The sequence below is a fragment of the Rhinopithecus bieti genome, unplaced genomic scaffold, assembly GCF_001698545.2.
Source record: "Rhinopithecus bieti isolate Rb0 unplaced genomic scaffold, ASM169854v2 scaffold_2454, whole genome shotgun sequence".
Taxonomy (NCBI): domain Eukaryota; kingdom Metazoa; phylum Chordata; class Mammalia; order Primates; family Cercopithecidae; genus Rhinopithecus; species Rhinopithecus bieti.
This window is the reverse complement of record NW_016803843.1, coordinates 666,124-685,875: the sequence shown is the minus strand read 5'-3', so window position 1 is coordinate 685,875 and position 19,752 is coordinate 666,124. Positions and strand designations below refer to the sequence as shown.

General features: G+C 37.3%; 1 protein-coding gene across 2 annotated transcripts in view; it reads left to right on the top strand.

The window, feature by feature from the left end:
* The window catches only part of GMPS (guanosine monophosphate synthase), a 76,630-nt gene extending 60,264 nt beyond the window's left edge, over window positions 1–16,366 (top strand). For both annotated transcript variants that reach the window (XM_017855078.1, XM_017855085.1), the window contains exons 13-16: window positions 4,213–4,328; window positions 8,032–8,162; window positions 9,486–9,658; window positions 10,773–16,366. In XM_017855078.1, coding sequence (XP_017710567.1) covers window positions 4,213–4,328; window positions 8,032–8,162; window positions 9,486–9,658; window positions 10,773–10,874 — 522 coding nt within the window. In that variant the 3' untranslated portion in view covers window positions 10,875–16,366. The remainder of the gene's footprint in view (window positions 1–4,212; window positions 4,329–8,031; window positions 8,163–9,485; window positions 9,659–10,772) is intronic.
* The last annotated feature ends 3,386 nt before the right edge of the window (window positions 16,367–19,752 follow it).

The following is a 19,752-nucleotide window of genomic DNA, read 5'->3' as shown; positions in this document are numbered from 1 at the left end:
TATATACCAAGTTTAGAGAAATAAGAAGGTAATTTTTTATAGAATGTGTAGGGAGTGAATAGTTACAGGAACTAAATAGTCAGGTTGAGATTTTGTAGTTTTGGAACATCTGTGAACTCTAACCAAAGGCAACCCTTTCCTACAGGGTTGGCACGCTTATTTCTGCCATGTAGGGCAGGGATCAAGAGGTTATTTATCCTTCTAGATGTGAAATACCCTGTGGTTTTAGAAGTCTTTAACTGCAGGAAGGCCTCCAGATGAATTAAGTTACACCATTTAGGTGTTGTTCTCAGCTTGTGTATTCCCTATACCAGGGAACATGTTCTGCTGATGTTTTTTGTGTTTATTCTGCCTTTCTAGTTGTAAAAGAACATGAGAATAATATAGTTCTCAATTATAAAATCCTACTTGCAAAATGACTAATAACGTAATTTCAGACAAAACTTACTTTATGGCAAAAAGCATTAGAGATAATATTTGACTCAGATAAGGTGCATCACTTGCTGGTGACAGGGTACTAAAGCCTGAATGTATGTAAATATAATCTGCATTTCTTATCCTAAGACTTCTTCATAGTCCTAGCCCTCAGCTGTGAATTTCTGGCATAGTGCATAGCACACACAACTCAAGGAAATACCAAATACAATCCCCTGCTAAAAACCAGTAAAATACATAAGATAGTATGTTACTTTCTCCTCTTTTTCTGGAGACAGGGTCTTGCCCTGTCACCCAGGCTGGAGTGCAGTGATGTGATCATGGTGTACTATAGCCCTGAATTCCTGGGCTCAAGCGACCCTCCTATCTCAGCTTCCCAAGTAGCTGGGACTACAGGCATGCACCATCATGCCTGGCTAATTTTTAAATTTTTTTTGTGGAGATAGGGTCTCACTGCATTGCTCAGGCTGGCTTTGAAATTCTGGCCTCAAGTGATCCTTCACTTTGGCCTCCCAAAGTGTTAGGATTGGAAGCGCGAGCCACTGTGCCCGGCCTTCTTTATATGATCCTTAAATGAGTTTTTGGGGAACAAAAGTGTGGGAGGGTAGGGAAGAGGAAGGTTATTTTATTTCGAGTGTGTGGTTAAATGGAAACTAGAAGAGGTATCAGTAGTTCAACTCAAAAATGGTATAAGTGCCAGTTATTGGGTTAATGTGTTTATAATGTCCTCTTACAGTAAAATTATGTGTAGAAAGAAGTTCTACTGTTTTAGAGATTATTCATCTAAAACCTAATAAGCATTTTTTCTAAATATATGAATCTGTCAGTTAAATTCCTTTTTGCTCTGAATACATGCAGTTCTGCTTGTAAATAAAACAAGATAAAAATTGGTTGTTGCCGGGTACAGTGGCTCATGCCTGTAATCCCAGCACTTTGGGAGACCGAGGTGAGCGGATCACCGGAGGTCGGGAGTTTGAGACCAGCCTGACCAACATGGAGACACCCCATCTCTACTAAAAATACAAAATAAGCCGGGTGTGGTGGCGCATGCCTGTAATCCCAGCTGCTCGGGAGGCTGAGGCAGGAGAATTGCTTGAACCCAGGAGGCGGAAGTTGCAGTGGGCCAAGATCGCGCCATTGCACTCCAGCCTGGGCAACAACAGCAAAACTGTGTCTTAAAAAAGAAAAAATTGATTGTTATTTTTAAAGTAAACTAAAATATTTTATTTCATGAAAGTGATAGAGCCAGCTATTTGGGTTAAGGAACTCTTGCCTTCTTTTTAAAGGCAAAATGTTGTAAGCTGCTTATGTTGTTTTAAAATCACTATTGAAATAACCTTACTTGGAGTTATTGATGTTTTCTTTCAGTGGTTTATGGATTATCTCATTCACATACAAATTTATTTTGAAATTTGCAATGACACTTACAGGCAGTATTACCCTAATATATAAAAATAGAATTGTGGACAGGTTATTTAATTCTTAAAAGTTTCTCAGTTTTAAGTAGATTTGTTACAGAGAACTTCCACGTCTGTATGCTAACTCACGCTACACAGGGAGTTGAGTTGAAATAGTTCCCTACTCTTCTTTTTAGAGAAATGTTACAAAAAATAGATATTTGAGGTAATTTGGTGAATAGGTGATTTCTTTTTTGAAAATGAAACTTATTCAGGCTCTACTACTTTTCCCACCAAAATAAAATTTTCTTTTGTTATTGGATAACTGACTTTAGTCTCTTACCCTTTGAAGCTTAGACCCTTGCAAGCCCAGATAAAAATGATGGTTCATGGTTAGTATAAGAACGCATTTTATTTTCTAAATACCAAAGTAAACCATATTTGTGAAAAATCAAAAATACATTAAAAAAATTCTTTGTATTTCTACTTTCCAGTTAAGTTTTGTATGTGTCTTTCTAGAAACACTTTAAAAAGAAAATAGGGGATTTGGGGTACACATTGTCAACTTTTTTCTTTTAACTGAGCATCATGAACTTACCTTTCTGTGCCTTTCCAAGTAGATTGTTCTTAATTGTTCCCTCATATTCTATGCATACCATCATTTATTTAACTATTCTTCTAACCAGTGGGCATTTAAACTGTTCTCAGTTTTTTATTATATAGGCATCCCATCAGTTATCCATGTATTTATGTAGGATCATTTTCTGTGTTAAATGTGCATTTTACACTTTTTTTTTTTTGAGATGGAGTCTTGCTCTGTTGCCCAGGCTGGAGCCCAGTGGCATGATCTCAGCTCACTGCAACCTCCGCCTCCCAGGTTCAAGCGATTCTCCTGTCTAAGCCTCCTGAGTAGCTGGGGTTACAGGCACACACTGCCATGCCTGGATAATTTTTTGTATTTTAGTAGAGACGGGGTTTCACCATGTTGCCTAGGCTGGTCTCGAACTCCTGAGCTCAGGCAATCCACCCGCTTTGGCCTCCCAAAGTGCTAGGATTACAGGCATGAGCCACCGCACCCGGCCCATTTTACACTTTTATAGATGCTATCACATTAGTGTTCACATACGTTGAATTTTCACGTTCTTGGTACCTGCCACTCTGGTACTTCTCTAATCTGTTACTTTTTAAAATGCTTTTCATAAAAAAAGCAAATTACTTGGATTAAACAGGACACAGGAAAAGAGAATAAATTATAATCAGTTTTATTTTATTTATTTTAAAATTAGCTTTTAAGCTGATACTTAAACACATTGATAAGTAAATGTTTATGAATTGTTTTGTTTCCCACTTAAGAATTCTTTATCTACTCAGAACACATGGGCAGATATTGTTTGCCAAATGACAATTTTCATAATTTTATTTATTTGTTTTTGAAATGGGGTCTTACTCTGTTGCCCAGGCTAGAGTACAGTGGTATGATCACTGCTCACTATAGCCTCGACCTCCCTGGGCTCAGGTGATCCTCCCACTTCAGCTTCCTGAGTAGCGGGAACTACAGGTACATGCCACCACACTGCCCAGCTAATTTTTGTGTATTTTGTAGAGACAGGGTGTTGCCATGTTGTCTAGGCTGATCTCAAACTTCTGGGCTCCACTGACCCACCCACCTCGCCCTCCCAAAGTGCTAGAATTATAGGTGTGAGCTTCTGTACCTGGCCTTGTCTGCCGAATTATCCACAGTTAGCAGGTAATGGGAATGTTGAATAAATTCCTTTTTTTTTTTTTTTTTTTTTTGAGACAGAGTTTCGCTCTGTCACCCAGGCTGAAGTGCAGTGACATGATCTCTCAACTCACTGCAACCTCCGCCTCCCAGGATCAAGCGATTATCCTGCCTCAGCCTCCCAAGTAGCTGGGACTACAGGTTCATGCCACCATGCCCAGCTAATTTTTATATTTTTAGTAGAGACGGGGTTTCATCATGTTGGCCAGGCTGGTCTTGAACTCCTGACCTCAGGTGATCTGCCCACCTCGGCCTCCCAAAGTGCTGGGATTACAGGCATGAGCCACTGTGCTCAGTCTAAATTCTTGATATTACCATGATACCTTATGTATGTCTTAACTGATTCAGGTAGGATTTAATATGGGATTTTAATTTGGAATTTATTCATACCATTAAAGAACCATCTAGTATATACTTTCATTCAGATTTCAAAAAAACTATTAATAGTATCACCATGCATAAGATATTTTTCAATGCATCTTTTCTTTTTTTAAAAAAAACAGCGTTGTCAAGTTAAACCGAGTTTAAGTTTAAAGTCAGGTTGACTTGACTTTAAAATTATTTGACTGTTAAAATTATTGATTATCTTTTTATTTTCAGGGTGACTGTCGTTCCTACAGTTACGTGTGTGGAATCTCCAGTAAAGATGAACCTGACTGGGAATCACTTATTTTTCTGGCTAGGCTTATACCTCGCATGTGTCACAACGTTAACAGGTGTGTTTCACAGGAGCTAGGGTGGGGGCATGTGTAATGGAAGGATGTGCTTCTTAAGGGCTTTCCATTAATGAAAGACCAAAAGGCTCAAATGTAGATATAGGTAGGTCATGTAGATAAGAGTAAATGGCTGTGTTTGCAATTCAAATATGCACATAGGTCGCAGTTAAGTAGATATGTAATATTATCTTGTGTTTTGACTCTATCACAGTGTAATCATCTGTTAAAATTATTTAAAGGAGAAAGATTTTTTATTTTAGTGTAAAATATTAAAGGCAGCTGTAAAACATATCTTCTAAATTAGTGGCTTATATTAGCTATTGGTTTTATGGTGACATGTTTTATTCCAGAAGGATTGAAAAAAAGTATGTCCAGGTTACAGAATTACAAATAAAGGAACACACACACACACACACCCAACCCCTACAAAACAACCAACCACCCGCCCCGCAAACAAAAATGGAGACTTGGTTAATTTAGTAGTAACCCCAAGGAAAAAAATTGAAGAAATGGGCATGTGCCAGATAGCATTAAAATAGTTACATTTAAATATATAATTTACATTTTAGATTAATTTTCCTTTAATTTGCATAGTAATTTCTTACAGTGGATATATCAACAGCTGATTTATAATCTATTTCTAATACTCAATTTCATCATATCACATAGAGTTTAAAAATTCACTTATTTTGTACTAGATTGCTAATTAAATATTCTTATTTCACAGTTATTCTCTCTCTTCAGTTTTCTTCATGGGTGTTAGGCAGTTAACAACCAAAAAGAATTACTTGAGATTTCATTTTGCTCAAATTGCTGCAGAAATCAGAAGCTTACCTTTTAATGTTAACCTAGCAGAGTCTGTATAGTTAGAGATAAGGAGTTACAGGGAAGCCGTATTTTTACTGATGGGTACATGCTCATTCAAAAGCTTACTCAAATGAACTGAAGACCCCAAATACAGAAGCATCTTTCATATGCTGAAAATAGAATTATTAATATCTTCAATAATGGGGGCCAGGCATAGTGGATCACTTGAGCTTAGGAGTTTGAAAACAGCCTGGACAACATGGTGAAACTCCATCTCTACAAAAAATACAAAAATTAGCCAGGCATGGTGGTGTGTGCCTGTAGTCCCAGCTACTTGGGAGTCTGAGGTGGGAGGATCGCGTGAGCCTGGGAGGTTGCCTTGAGCCAAAATCGTGCCACTGCAGTCCAGCCTGGGCAACAGAGTGAAACCCTTTCTCAAAAACAAAACGAAACAAACAAAAAAACTTCAATAATGATAAATTTTTAATTGCCTATTTTGAGTGGACATAATTGTCTTGGTTAGAACAGTGGCTCATAATTTGCCTTCTGTAGAATGCTATATGAACTTTATATATCACAGAGAGAATTTCCCTAAATTGAACTGCACGCTTTTACTGTATAATTAGTGTATTTCTTTATTCACAGCATTCTTACAGTTTTATCTCCTTTTCTTTTTCTTTTGCCAAAGGGCACACATCCTTGTTTAAACTTTATGTTTATATTCTAGTTTCTCTCTCTTTTCCCTATTTGTCTCTTCTTCCTTCCTCCCTTCTCAAAAAAGAAAAAAATAAAAAGCCTAACAATCAGCAAACAAAAAACTTGATTTTCCCAGCAAGCTCTTAAAAGAATCTTGGTGAACTTGGCCGGGCATGGTGGCTCACGCATGCCTGTGATCTCAGCACTTTGGGAGGCTGAGGCGGGAGGATCACGAGGTCAGGAATCGAGACCATCCTGGCTAACACAGTGAAACCCCGTCTCTACTAAAAATAAAAAAAAATTAGCTGGGCATGGTGGCGGGCACCTGTAGTCCCAGCTACTTGGGAGTCTGAGGCGGGAGAATGGCGTGAACTCAGGAGGCAGAGCTTGCAGTGAGCCGAGATCGCACTACTGCACTCCAGCCTGGGTGACAGAGCGAGACTCTGTCTCAAACAAAAAGAGAATCTTGGTGAACTTGAGATTTCTTTGCCGGGGTCTTTTTGGGGAATTGGAGTTTTAAAATATTCTTCCATGTTTGCCAGTTTTTTTCCTAATTTGAATGAGGGAATCTTTGTACAGGGAGGGACTGTTCCAGTTTTACTGTCATATGTAGTGTGGGTAAATACCTCTCCCAGTACACTCTAGTGATTTTGTATGTAAGAAATGAGAAGGTGAAAAAAGCAGATTCACGGCATTCTCTTAACTTTCTCCTCTAAAGATCTTTTATGAGCTTTAGGAACTATATTGTTTAGAAAAAGTGTAACTTACTGTCTATGCTTGGGATAAAAACCTTGCTTCTGTTGTAGTATGTTTGGAAGGAGACAATAAAGTAGTTGGTGGTGTCAGTGGTTTTGTGCTAATATGGTTTTCTTTTGTGTATTTTACCTAAGTACATATTAAGAAAAAAAGAAAAAACATTAAACTTTACCATGATAGCTGCCAGGGAGATTTATTTTCTTTGCTAAAAACATAACTGATGAAAAGTGACAATTGTCTACTGGCTGGAGTAGGGAGAACTAGCTAAGTGGCACTCATATCTCTACCGTGATTCCCTCTTGTTTTCTGGGTGAAGATTGTGAAACAGATCCCTTCAAACCAATGGCCAGCTACACTTCAAGTTGTTAAAATTGTTTGATTCTGATTTCCTCAAGTTATGTTCCAAACTGTACTCTCATTGACTCTCATTAACATGAAGATATTTGTGGTGTATCTTCATGTCTTTCAAACAGACATTTATATAAAACAGTAATGAATTGGTTTTTTTGGAAGGAAGTAGTAGGATACTAAGTCCTATTTCAATGGCCCTTTTAATGAAGTGCAAATGAGAATCTCTCTAGGATCATTGTTTCTCAAGTAGAGAAAAAAAGATGATTTTACTAATTTTGGGAAATTCACTGTAGTTTCCTCTTGGAGATTTCCAGTGCATGTTAGCATAGTTTCTGAAGTCTTACCATAAAGACACCTATTTTTAAATTTTAACTATGTGTATTTGTTTCCTAGGACTACCCATAACAAATTACCACAAACTGGGAGGCTTAAAACAGCAGACATTTATTCTCTCACAGTTTAGGAGGCCAGAAGTCTGAATTCAGTGTTGGCAAGGTCATATTCTCTCTGAAGACTCTAGTGGAGGATCCTTCCTCGCTTCTTCCTACTATCGGATGGTTGCTGACAATGCTTGGCTTGTGGCAGCATAATCCAGTCAGTCTTTGTGTTCACATGACCCTCATTCCCCTATGTGTGTCTGTGTATCCAAATCTTCCGGTACTTGAAAGGATACCAGTCATTGTATTAGAGCCTATCCTAATCCAGTATTAACTTCATTTTAACTTGATTACATTTGCAGAGACCCTTTTTCTCCCCAGAGATTCTGGGTGGACATGAAGTTTTGGGGATACTCTTTGACCCAGTACGTTAAGTGAAAAGAGAGTTGTAATAATCACTTATATCTGTGCACATTCTGAGATACAGAATGTTCCAGAGAACACACTTTGAGGAAAGCACATAGAACACAGACCTTCCTATAATCTTACATGTTGTCCTATCCATTTGGGGAGTTGAAGTGGGCAGGAGAAGGGCCTAAAACTAAGTGGGAAATGGAAAGAATGTTACTGTTCTAAGTGCCTTGCTTCTCATACTGAAATGTAATTTCTACATTTAAAATGTAATTGCTCTATTATTTTTACGTCTTTGTTTCCAGAGTTGTTTATATATTTGGCCCACCAGTTAAAGAACCTCCTACAGATGTTACTCCCACTTTCTTGACAACAGGGGTGCTCAGTACTTTACGCCAAGCAGATTTTGAGGCCCATAACATTCTCAGGGAGTCTGGTAAGTTGCTCCTGTTTTTGATCACTACCCTCTGAAACTAGTTTTTGGAAGCTTGACATTAAGAGTAGGAGGATGTAGCTTTTGCTTTTAGATGCTTTTGTTTTATTATTTATTATTTAAATATTTGAATGTTCTATGATGTTGCTTTTTTTTTTTTTTTTTTTTTTTTTTTTTTTTTTTTTTTTGAGACAGAGTCTGTCTTGCTCTGTCACCTAGGCTGAAGTGCAGTGGCACAATCTTGGTTCACTTCAGCCTCTGCCTCCTGTTACAAGTGATTCTCCTGCCTCAGTCTCCTGAGTAGCTGGGATTACAGGCACCCGCTACCACACCTGGCTATTTTTTTGTAGTTTTAGTAGAGATGGGGGTTTTGCCATTTTGGCCAGGCTGATCTCAAACTCCTGACCTCAGGTGATCAGGTCAGGAGTCAGGTCAGGCCAGCCTTGGCCTCCCAGAGTGTTGGGATTACAGGTGTGAGCCACCGCACCTAGCCTATAATGTTGCTTCTAAATAAAATATATTCACCTTTGTGGCAATTTGTGGGTATGCACAGAGCAGCAGAAAATTTGAATTTCCAGACTTAGATGTTCCCAGCTGAGTTTGAACAAGGTGACACTATGCCTTCTTGTTTCAGCTCTCATAATGTGAACAAGTCGTTTTCATGGTCTCCTGATGAAATATCTTTTGCATTTTTATGCTTTTTGTTGGTGATTTTGCTGTTTAAAATGGATCTCAAGTATAGTGTTGAAGTGCTGTCTGGGTTCCTAAGCACAGGAATGCTGTGATGTACCTTACAGAGAAAATCTGTGTGTTAGATAAACTTCATTCAGGCATGAGTTAAAGAGCTGTTGATTTTGAGTTCAGTGTTAATGAATCTATAATAAATATTAAATACAGTGTCTTAAATCAGAAACACACATAAAACAAGGTTATATATTAATCAGTTGATGAAAATATTGCAACCAGAGGCTTGCAGGGACCTAACCCTCCATATCCCCTGGGAGAAATGGTTCAGTATTCACTAATTCATTGTTTGCAGTGTAGAATATAACTATACTGCTAATTATAATAGAGAATAATGAGAATGGACTCTTTCTCTCTATAGCACATCAGTGAAACATCACTGATGTGATCAAATTCTGTTTTTTGCATTTATGGTTGAGTCCAGTTAAAATGCTTTGCGAGTAGCTGGAATCAATGCATGATGACAGTCTTAACTATGCTGTGTGTGTATATGTGATTTCAGATATTGTCTGGGAGGATTTAATTGAACTGAGAGTGCTTTTCTATGGTGCGGTGATTGGTTCTACATGTACATTTCTCTAGGGTATGCTGGGAAAATCAGCCAGATGCCAGTGATTTTGACACCATTACATTTTGATCGGGACCCACTTCAAAAGCAGCCTTCATGCCAGAGATCTGTGGTTATTCGAACCTTTATTACTAGTGACTTCATGACTGGTATACCTGCAACACCTGGCAATGAGATCCCTGTAGAGGTAATTTATATATTTTTTTCTAATGCATGTTCTCAGTACCTCTTACATTTTATAATACAGTGAATGGAATAGGCTATGCCAGTGCTGTATTTCTGATGTTGGTTTTCTGTTCATAAGATAGGCCTTTTTTTTTTTTTAATAAGATGTGCTTTTTTTTTTTTTTTTTTTTTTTTTAATTTTCACATATTTGATTAATACACTGGGGCAGAAAAAGGCCTTAAGTTATAAATGCTCTCCAAATGTCTGATTACTATATAAACAGTAATCAATTATAATAATTTTATCTAATCCTGCCAGTTTCTACTTTACAAATAGTATTCCCCAAATAAAGAAGAAAACTCTAGGAGTGAAGAAGAGTTTGTTAGAAATAAGGATGCAATTTGATAGCTTTAGGGCCAGACACCCAAGAATTGCCTAAATGTTCTCCCTACTACCAATTCCAACTCAATTTTTGATCCTTCTTTGTTTTCACCAGAACATTCCAAAGGAGCTACTTGCATAATAGCAAATGAAAATCAAAGTGAGACTCTATCAGTTGGGCCACTGCCTCCAGTGCACTAACACGAGGCTGTGGTTGTAGCTAGGTAGATGGGTTGGGGAATGTGGCTTTGTTAGTTTTCTCTTAGACTCAAATTTGCCAAATTTGACAAGTGAGCAGGCTATCCTCTCCTCCTGTATACTTGATAATGATTATTACAGTGTACTCTGTGCCACCTTAGAGTTGTATGTTTAAGCTGCAGATAATTTGCAGAGCATTGGCTGAAACACATAAAGTCACATGCCTGGATGCCACAGCAATGTCAAATCACTGTATGTTCTTAAGCATTTGTTGTGGCTCAGTCACAAACACAAATTGCAGACTAGCACCTGTTTGTGGATCACACTTTGAGTAGTACTGAGTTTAAGTCACTAATATTTTAAACCTTAGTAACTTAAACCTATCCCTGCAGAGGGGAGTAGGTTCATTCTATAAGATTAATCGGAAACCATCCCATATATGTGGAGGACAATAGTGAAAATAGTCAACTTTTAATTTTAAATTAGAAATGTAAGCCCTGTAGGACTGCTGGACATGCAGTGGATGCTGACTTTTCTCTGTAATTTTTTTTAATAGGTGGTATTAAAGATGGTCACTGAGATTAAGAAGATTCCTGGTATTTCTCGAATTATGTATGACTTAACATCAAAGCCCCCAGGAACTACTGAGTGGGAGTAATAAACTTCTTGTTCTATTAAAGTACCGTGTGCAGTTTAAATTGATTAGAAATCATTCCCATTATTGACATGCAGTACTGTGAAAAGAGTTACTGGAGCAGCTACATCACATCTGAGTTCTCCACAGCAAAAATCTACGGCTTAAAAGCTGAGTTGGGGATAACCAAAAGGGACTGAAGAGTTTGTACGGGTAAATAATCAAGGCACCATTGCCTACACTCAGACAGATTGATACTGCTTTTGCCTTTGCCTCACTTATTCTTTATGTATAAATTCACTGTTGCTATTGATGTCTCTGTGAAGATGTATGAAGGTGGGTGAGTTTGGGGGTAGTTATGGGCTTCTGTCTCTTTGCCAGTTTCTAAGAACTGTTAGAAACACCCAGTATTTACCAGTGTTACGAACTATGTATATATACTTTTTGGAGAATCAGTTTTCTTATAAGTAATCTTATTTCTCCAAAGGGTGAAAAAGAGATGAACATATCAGATAAAGGTATAGGTGGGCTATTCCAGCCACTTTTGAAGGACACTGAGGGTATAAAATGTAAGCTACCATAAAATGGAAAAGCACCAGGAATTTGTTGATGTACTTTTGAATTTTATTTCACAGCCTTGGGAGGAAGAAACTGTGAGTGGTCTCAGATGTCTATGAATGATCTTAAAATGTTTTCAAACCATGTTTCACATAGATGCCATGTTATTCAATGTCAGCTTGTTCATTAGTAAGGAGCTTTATCCTCCTAGCCTTATATTACCAGCCCCCCACAGCCTTGCATAGAATGTTTCTGTTACCTCCCTAGAAGAAACTGGCTCAGTGACATTTCTGGTGTAGTGCAAATAGAGGTCAAGAGGACATTTTCATCTCTTCTTTTGCTGGTCCAGTGTATTAATCAAATATGTGAAAATTTAAAAAAAAAAAAAAGGCCTATCTTATGAACAGAAAACCAACATCAGAAACAGCTCTGAGATCCCAGAAGCCATGATGCATACTTACAGCTTACAAATGGGAGAGCAAAAATGTTTATATCTTCTAGTAAACAGTTGTAAAATGAGCTCTTAGATCTAATCTATAGACATATTATTCATTGCTCAGACATCTGTGAACAGTCTTGATCCATGCAAGATGTTTGCCAAACTTTGTAATCCTTTCTACTAGCTATAAGAGAGAATTTAAGAACTGGTGCAGGACTTGTTGCCATCGCCACCAGTTTCTAACAGATCTTTTATAACATTCACATAAGTACTGTAGACAGTAGTAGACTTAAACTCTCCGTTTCTCTCAGTATTTTAGCTAAGAATGTTACCATATTTTTCTCTTACCAATTCCATCTCAGGTTGCTGCTGCTTTTCTAGTTTAAAAGGTCAGATCTATTAATCAGGTATGAAATTTTATTTGGGATTCAGTGTTAGATAAACAACAAAATGATGCGTGGCAAGAAGTCGTCTTTTTATTCTGGCTGGTCCAGAGAACAAGAAAACCGCTGCTGGACCAGCAAGGGAAGAGTTTCTGTCTGTCTTAACAGAAATCTGTCCCCAAGACAAAGGGGTACTTGACTCCTACAAAACTTAAAGGGTACATTCTCTATCCTGATGAGGAGGTACTCATTATGGCCTTCTGGAAAGAGGCTATGTTAGTGATCTGGCTTAGATTTAGAGTCATGTTATTTGAGAGCTAGAATAGACAGCCTATAAAATGCTTACCAACATGTGTCAGTACACTTTATGTTTATATGAAAAAAAAAATTCTAGCCACAGTGTCTTACTATTTTGTGTTGAAGCAAACAATAGGAATTTTGGGAAAATAGTAAGAATGTGTGTTCCCTAAGTATGTTATATGGAACACTGCTCCACTGAGAAGGTCCATGTAAAAAGGATTAGGTGGTCATATAAGTTTGGGGAGAATAAGCTCAGTTGTCCTTTCTTGGAGATTCATGGTATACAATATTCAAAGCTCTGAGAAATTCTGAAGTTAAAAACAATTGCTAAATTCTGCTTAATTTAGTGTTTTCCTGATACTTGTTTTTTGAAGACCTTTTATATAATCCCTCCTAATATATACTTAGTATATACTTAATTGATATTGGAAAAATTGTTTCTCCAAAACACATCTTGGCATGACATAGTTTCTTAAAAATCTAAATTTTCTGGAACTCAGAAATTTCCTAATATTTAGCACACTGTCTTCTTTTGCACAGCACTTTTTGCTTTGTGCCATATAGCATTACTCTGTACCTTCACAGTATTTCATCTGAGCCACTGAGGAAAGTTAAAGGTTGCACTTCCATTTTACAGTTAAGAAAATAAACTCATCTTAGGCATGGTTCCCTAATGAATCTCAGAATTAAATTTCAGGTTTCCTTAGTCTAGATTGTCCTTTCCTTACGTGTATTCTGACACCTAAAATTAAGTAAACTTATGAGATGCTTATTTTTGACTAAGACTAGAATGGTGGCTACCTGGCTAATAACATTCATCATTGGTTATGCTGGGCATATCATGACTTTATTCCCATTGCTTACCATCTACCTGGGACACATCTCTCTTTAATTAAATATATTCTTTTTCTTTGTACCTTTTAGGTAGACAGAAGAATGCAGATCATTGAAAGCATTATTTATTCCTAAGACAGGCAGGCACAGAATCATTTTTAAGAACCAAATACCCAGTCCTGCCTTAAAGGCCCCATCTATGATCATTAGCTCTGTTAGAAATAACAGCCTGGCATAATTCCTAAATACAGGTCTGTAGATGTATCCAGGAGATAGGGTTACACTGTTTTCCAACCTTTTTTTAATCCCTTAATCTTGAGGTAAACTGCATGCATTTAGTCAAACAAGCATCATAAAAGTTTGTGTCCTCACTCTTTGGGCTTAACCTCCTGATAGCCTATTTTACTAACTTGACCCTAACCTGTAGAGATAAGAGCATTCAAATTAGGAAGGCAGGACTATCCGTCTTTAGTGCTTTGCTCTGCCATTAAACAACACTGTGAACTTGGTCAAGTCATTTTTGTTGTTTATCTGTGACATGAGGTAACTATATTAAATTTTCAACATCAAATCCAGCCGTAAATTTGTATTTTATAAACAAGAAAAAGCAAAGCAGGAGACAGAATGGAGAAGCTGGATAGTGTTTTTTTTGTTTTGTTTTTTTGTTTTTAAGTTCTTTTATTGTCAGATATGACACAAAGGGAAACATCAAAATGCACTATAAAGTTAAATCCTAGTTACCTTTTTTTTTGAAGCTGTTGGCAAGGTTTGACCACTTGAGGAATCTTCTGCTGTGAGATGACACTTGAAAAACACCCATCAAAGTTTCCTGGTAGGAATCTCTCTTTACTGCGTGTTTTTTTTGAAAAGCTGACAGAGAATATGCTTTGACTTTGACACTAATGAAGTCACCTATCATCAATTATATACAGCTAATTGTTGGGAGCTAGAGCTAGAATCCAAGCTTTCTGATTCTCTGCATGGAAGAGGTAATGCTCTAGGGCCCTTCAGGGCAAATCCTAAAAAGGAAGTTCTTAGTGTATAATTGACCATCAGGGATAAATGGGCTTCGAAAGTGTTAATTGTCTCTTTACTTACAGTGAGTTTCTAGAGATAGGCCTGTCTTTCAGAAATTCTCTGACATCCTCTTGCCCAATGTTAAAACCACTTTTCCACACTACTCCCCTCCAGAAATCTCACTCATATGTGGCGAGGGCACGCCTTAGCTATCACCCCAATGGATGCTGCTTTCATTGACCCAAATCCAGAATGTAATGGGGAACTGAATACAAGTTGGATGTCTCCACCCTTGGAAAGCACATCTTTTGTTCTTACTGAAGTAATTTAACACCACCAGATGATGGAGGGATCACGATATCTTTTTAATCACTGAAGGACTTTGACAGCAGTAATGGTGGCATTGTTGACTCTTAAATTTCTGAAAGTTTCACTTAATGGCAAGTGAAGAGATGTGGAATCCCCAAAGAGTGTCAAGATGCTAACTTCCAACCCTATTTTATGTACTGAAGAGGCCTCAGTGTCTCACTGAACTCTTAACCTTTTTGTCAGTGTTCCTCAATACTTCATGCCTATTACATAACCTGTAGTTAAAAAATACAATATGTCCAATTAAATAATTGGACAGTTACTTAATCAGACACCATGGTCTGATGTCCAATTAAATAAAATTAGAATCTGGAGGTAGAACTCAAGCATTTACAGTTTTAAATCTCCCAGCCAAAATAAATTCTTACTGAGGGCCATACCTAGCCTATCTTCATCAGACTTACAGGTGAATCTTTGTCAAACCTATAGGAGAGAAATGCAGGACGTAGAGACGGTCTTGCTGAAGGTCTTAGAGCTAAATTAGTTCATATCCAGGAACCAGATTCTGGAACTGATTATACCTTTATTATGTTGTATGTCAGACACTCCCAGGACCTGTTTGGTAATAATTAGGACAGCTGACATACTTGTTGCTAATTTCGAGATCTGGGCAACAACTGTGTAGGCTGTTCTTTCAACCTCGTTCTTCCTACTTCTTTACTTTTCCTTCAGAGAGGAGAAAGCCACCCCTGTGCTGTAGCCACTGCTCCAGTTCTGACTCTAGCTAGGTCATGAAACAGACTGAGCTATTATTGCACCAACACATAAATCCTCCTGCCATTTGGGTATTATTCTTTAGAGAACTGGAGATTACCTACCTGCAACCTAAGTTTCCTGAATTAGAATCATTTGAGCAGCACCATCTTAATTAACTCATTAACATATTTGTAGCCAGGCATGGTGGCGCATGTCTGTAATCCCAGCACTTTGGGAGGCCGAGGCGGGCGGATCTCTTGAGGTCAGGAGTTTGAGACCAGTGTGGCCAACATGGTGAAACCCCATCTCTACTAAAAATGTAAAAATTAGCAGGGCCTGGTGGCACGTGCATGTAATCCCAGCTATTCAGAAGGCTTGAGGTGTGAGAATCACTTAAACCCGGGAGATGGAGGTTGCAGTGAGCAGAGATTGCATCACTGCACTCCAACCTGGGTGACGAGTGAAACGCTGTCTCAAAACAAAAGCAACATATTTGTTTACTTTTGAACCGTGTGGTGTCTTTTAACTTTGTTAAGGGCCCTTGGTTAGCAAAATTTTGAGTTTAGGAAATTTGGCTATTTCTTGGGTATATTAAGTACAACTCCAAAATCCTCTGAGTTGTCTGGGAAGCCTAAACCTTGAGCAGTATCCAAGTGGAGTACATATCTTCAAGAATACAGATTTTTAAGGTAAGTAGTTTTCTGTCTTTGCATCTCCTAAGACCATTGTTACAACCTTGATATTAAAGAAGTGAATGTAAACCTCCTTTTGAACATATTTTTTATAAAGAAATATTTTGTTAATTGGAGTAAGTAGTATTCATTGTTTATGAAATCACTATGTAATTGTTAATTGTAAACTGCAATGTCTATTTTGTGTTGTAACAATGTTGCCATAAAATAGCTTTGCTAAATGTGAAATGACTTTAATCCCTTTTGTCTTCAGTATACTTCATAAAGGAGGAAATGATGATTTCACACTTTGTCATGAAGCTTCCATGTTTATGAGAAAGTCCAAAAAGTGAGAGCCAAGAGGACAGACATTATCAGAATATGGGACATAAGAAATTGCATATAGTGTCAGGGGTTTCTGTGTAACAACTTACTTTATTTCTTTTACATACATAGGAGGCGTTAGCATTTTGCTCGGTGTTAACGGGGAACATAATGGATACAAAACATTGGATAGCTTTTTATTTAAATGATAAGCTAAAGGTGTGCGTATACACATGCACTTATAAAATTAAAGTCATATATATGTATATACACAGACTTATGTGACTTATTGCATATTCATTTACATTTGACCAAATCTTTTGTCAGTTTCTCAAGAACAATTTAACCTTTGTTTAATACATAAGGTCCTTTTAATTGTTTGAAACTATGTTATCAGAGTTGATTAAACCCATCAAAGTAAATGTACTAGTGAGTTATCAATATGAAGATTAGAATAATAATGTTGAGAAATTGAATTCCATAGTTACTTTCAGGCAGTCATATTACCATGGTCTGTTTCCCTTCAAGTCAGTGCCCTTGCCTGGCCTTCTGCTATCTGAGAAGACTGTATTTGAGACAACTATTTTTTGAAAATTTTTTTTACTGTTTTAGCATAACTCATAACAAAACTATTAGGTGTTTAATCTTGAACTCCTGTATTTCAAAACTGACATTCTGCCTCTTAATACTCCTTTTATCAAAAGCTATATAAACACCACACAGCTGTTTTTGTTTCTGCTTTTGTTTTTTCAGTAGATTATTAGTGAGTTATTCTAATTAATTTATATAGATTCTAAGAAAAGCAGCTAGGAATCTTATGTTAACTTCACTGTTTTCAAGTAGTGTGTCAAATTCTAATCATTAAATGCTTTTTTTATATTTCAGAATGCCATTCCTTGTGTATATATTACTGTTCCTTTAGACAATATGAAACCTGCCAAAGCATTCTTTTTTAAAAAATAACATTATTAGAGAAAACTTTTTAAAATTTCCACTTAATATGGCTACATAAACGGTGTGGAAAACATGAACCTTTTGTCAAGATGTCTTTATCTAATTGCATTAGGATGATTGATACTCTGAATAAGAAGAAAGTTTCAGTGGACTAAAAATCTATCTAGCTAAGTAAGACAATCTCATCTTTTGATTCTTTTGGAAAACAACTTCTATTTTATTGTGAGTAGTAGTGAGCATATAATAGATTGAACTGCTTATTGTGCTTATTTTGTTTATGAGAGAGTACCAAGAATTCTGTATATCATGACTATTAGGTGTTCAACGACTTTCTTAAAATTATTGTGAAAATACTCAAGCATACACAAAAGTAGAATAATGCAATTAGCATACTCCAATATTCCTATTACTCAGACTCAAGAATTAGAATAACATGATTCGTTAGTGACTGAATTAGCCATATAGCACACAGTTGAGATTTCCAAAAAGTTGGCAATAAGTACCCAGGGATTTTTTGTTTTTTTCAGACGGAGTCTTGCTCTGTTGCCCAGGCTGGAGTGCAGTGGTGTGATCTCGGCTCACTGCAGCCTCCGCCTCCCAGGTTCAAGCGATTCTCCTTCCTCAGTCTCCCAAGTAGCTGGACCTACAGGTGCCCGCCACCACTCCTGGCTGATTTTTGTGTTTTTGGTAGAGATGGGGTTTTGCCATGTTGGCCAAGCTGGTCTCGAACTCCTGGTCTCAAGTGATCTACCTGTCTCAGCCTCCCAAAGTGCTGGGATTACAGGCAGGAGCCACTGTGCCTGGCCAGTACCCAGAGATTTTTTTAAAGAAATTAGATGGTTTGGAGAATTCATTTACTTAATTTAATGGTTATGCTGCTGTCCTGACCTATTTTCTGTTAGATTTTTGCTTAAAGAGAAACTTAAAGATTCATCATTAAATAAAAGACATTTTGAATGGCATTGTTTTACTTGTTTTGTCTTTTTCTGGTCAGGCTGCTGGAGTACCTGATGTGAATTTAGTATAGAGGTTCCCAAACTTTCTTCTTTGACAGTTCCCTTAGTAATTTTAGTAGTGTCCCTAGGCCAAAATAAGTAACAGTTCCATTTATTAATAGTTACAAAACAACTTAAAAAGTTATGTCCTATCAACATAGCCATTTGAAAAAATATGTGTAAATGAAAAAAATTCATTCTTTCCATCCTTAAAGTTAACTATGAATGGGATGTGTGCATCTGTTGAGCACTGTAAAGCTTATCAGATCACTGCCATCCTCATTTTCTGTTTTCACGCTGATTTTTGCAACATACATGTTTTTAATCACAGCCACTGAAAACCCAGCCAGCTGTGCAAACATGACATCATTAAATGGAATGTAGCATGATGCTGTGTTGAAAATTGACCACAAGCTAATAGTTCACTTTGTGTCTCTGTGAGTTTGTTGCAGTGGCTTGGAGTGCCTTGGTGCACAGTTTGAGAACCATGGTGTCTGATTATTGTGATTTTTTTTTCTTTTCTCAATTTTTCTTAACTTTGAAGGATATGTCTTAAAATATATATGTGTCCTTGGCTGGGTGCAGTGGCTCATGCCTGTAGTCTCACTCAGCACTTTGGGAGGCTGAGGCAGGTAGATAGTTTGAGCACAGGAATTCAAGACCAACCTGGGCAACATGGCAAAACCCCGTCTCTACAAAAAAATACAAATGTTAGCCAGGTGTGCACCTCTAGTCCCAGCTACTTGGGAGACTGACGCGGGAGAATCGCTTGAGCCCAGGATGTCAAGGCTGCAGTGAGCTGTGATCACGTCACTGCACTCCAGCCCCGGTGAGAGAATGAGACCTTGTCTCAAAAAATAAAATAAAATAAAAAACATATATATATAGCTCCTTAATATTGAAAGTGTTGTCTTTCCTGTTTTGACATTTAAGAGTTGGAATATTTTACAAAAATATAGATACTTAAGAATCTTATTGCATCTTCCTGGGGTAGAGGTACAGACATCCCATATATTTCTTAAAGTAGACCTGTATAGAATGTCCCTAGATCCACATTTAAAGCATACTTAAATTCACTTTGGAGCTAGCTTTTTCAGGTAACTGGTATTACTACAGAGATTTAAAACTATCTCATACCTTTTAGACCATTATGATAGAAGTGAATATTCTAATATACTGGATTTAGAAAAGGCCAGATGTGCTATTTACAGTGTTGTTACTATGTTGGTTTCCCTTTGTAAAGTAAGGGGAAATAGTCACCACATATATTTTTAAATTTTTCCCATTAAGTAAACAATAATGGTCATCGTTTGGATATGTTTGAGTTTAGAGATGTCGTTCAGTAAGGCAGAGAGGGAATCA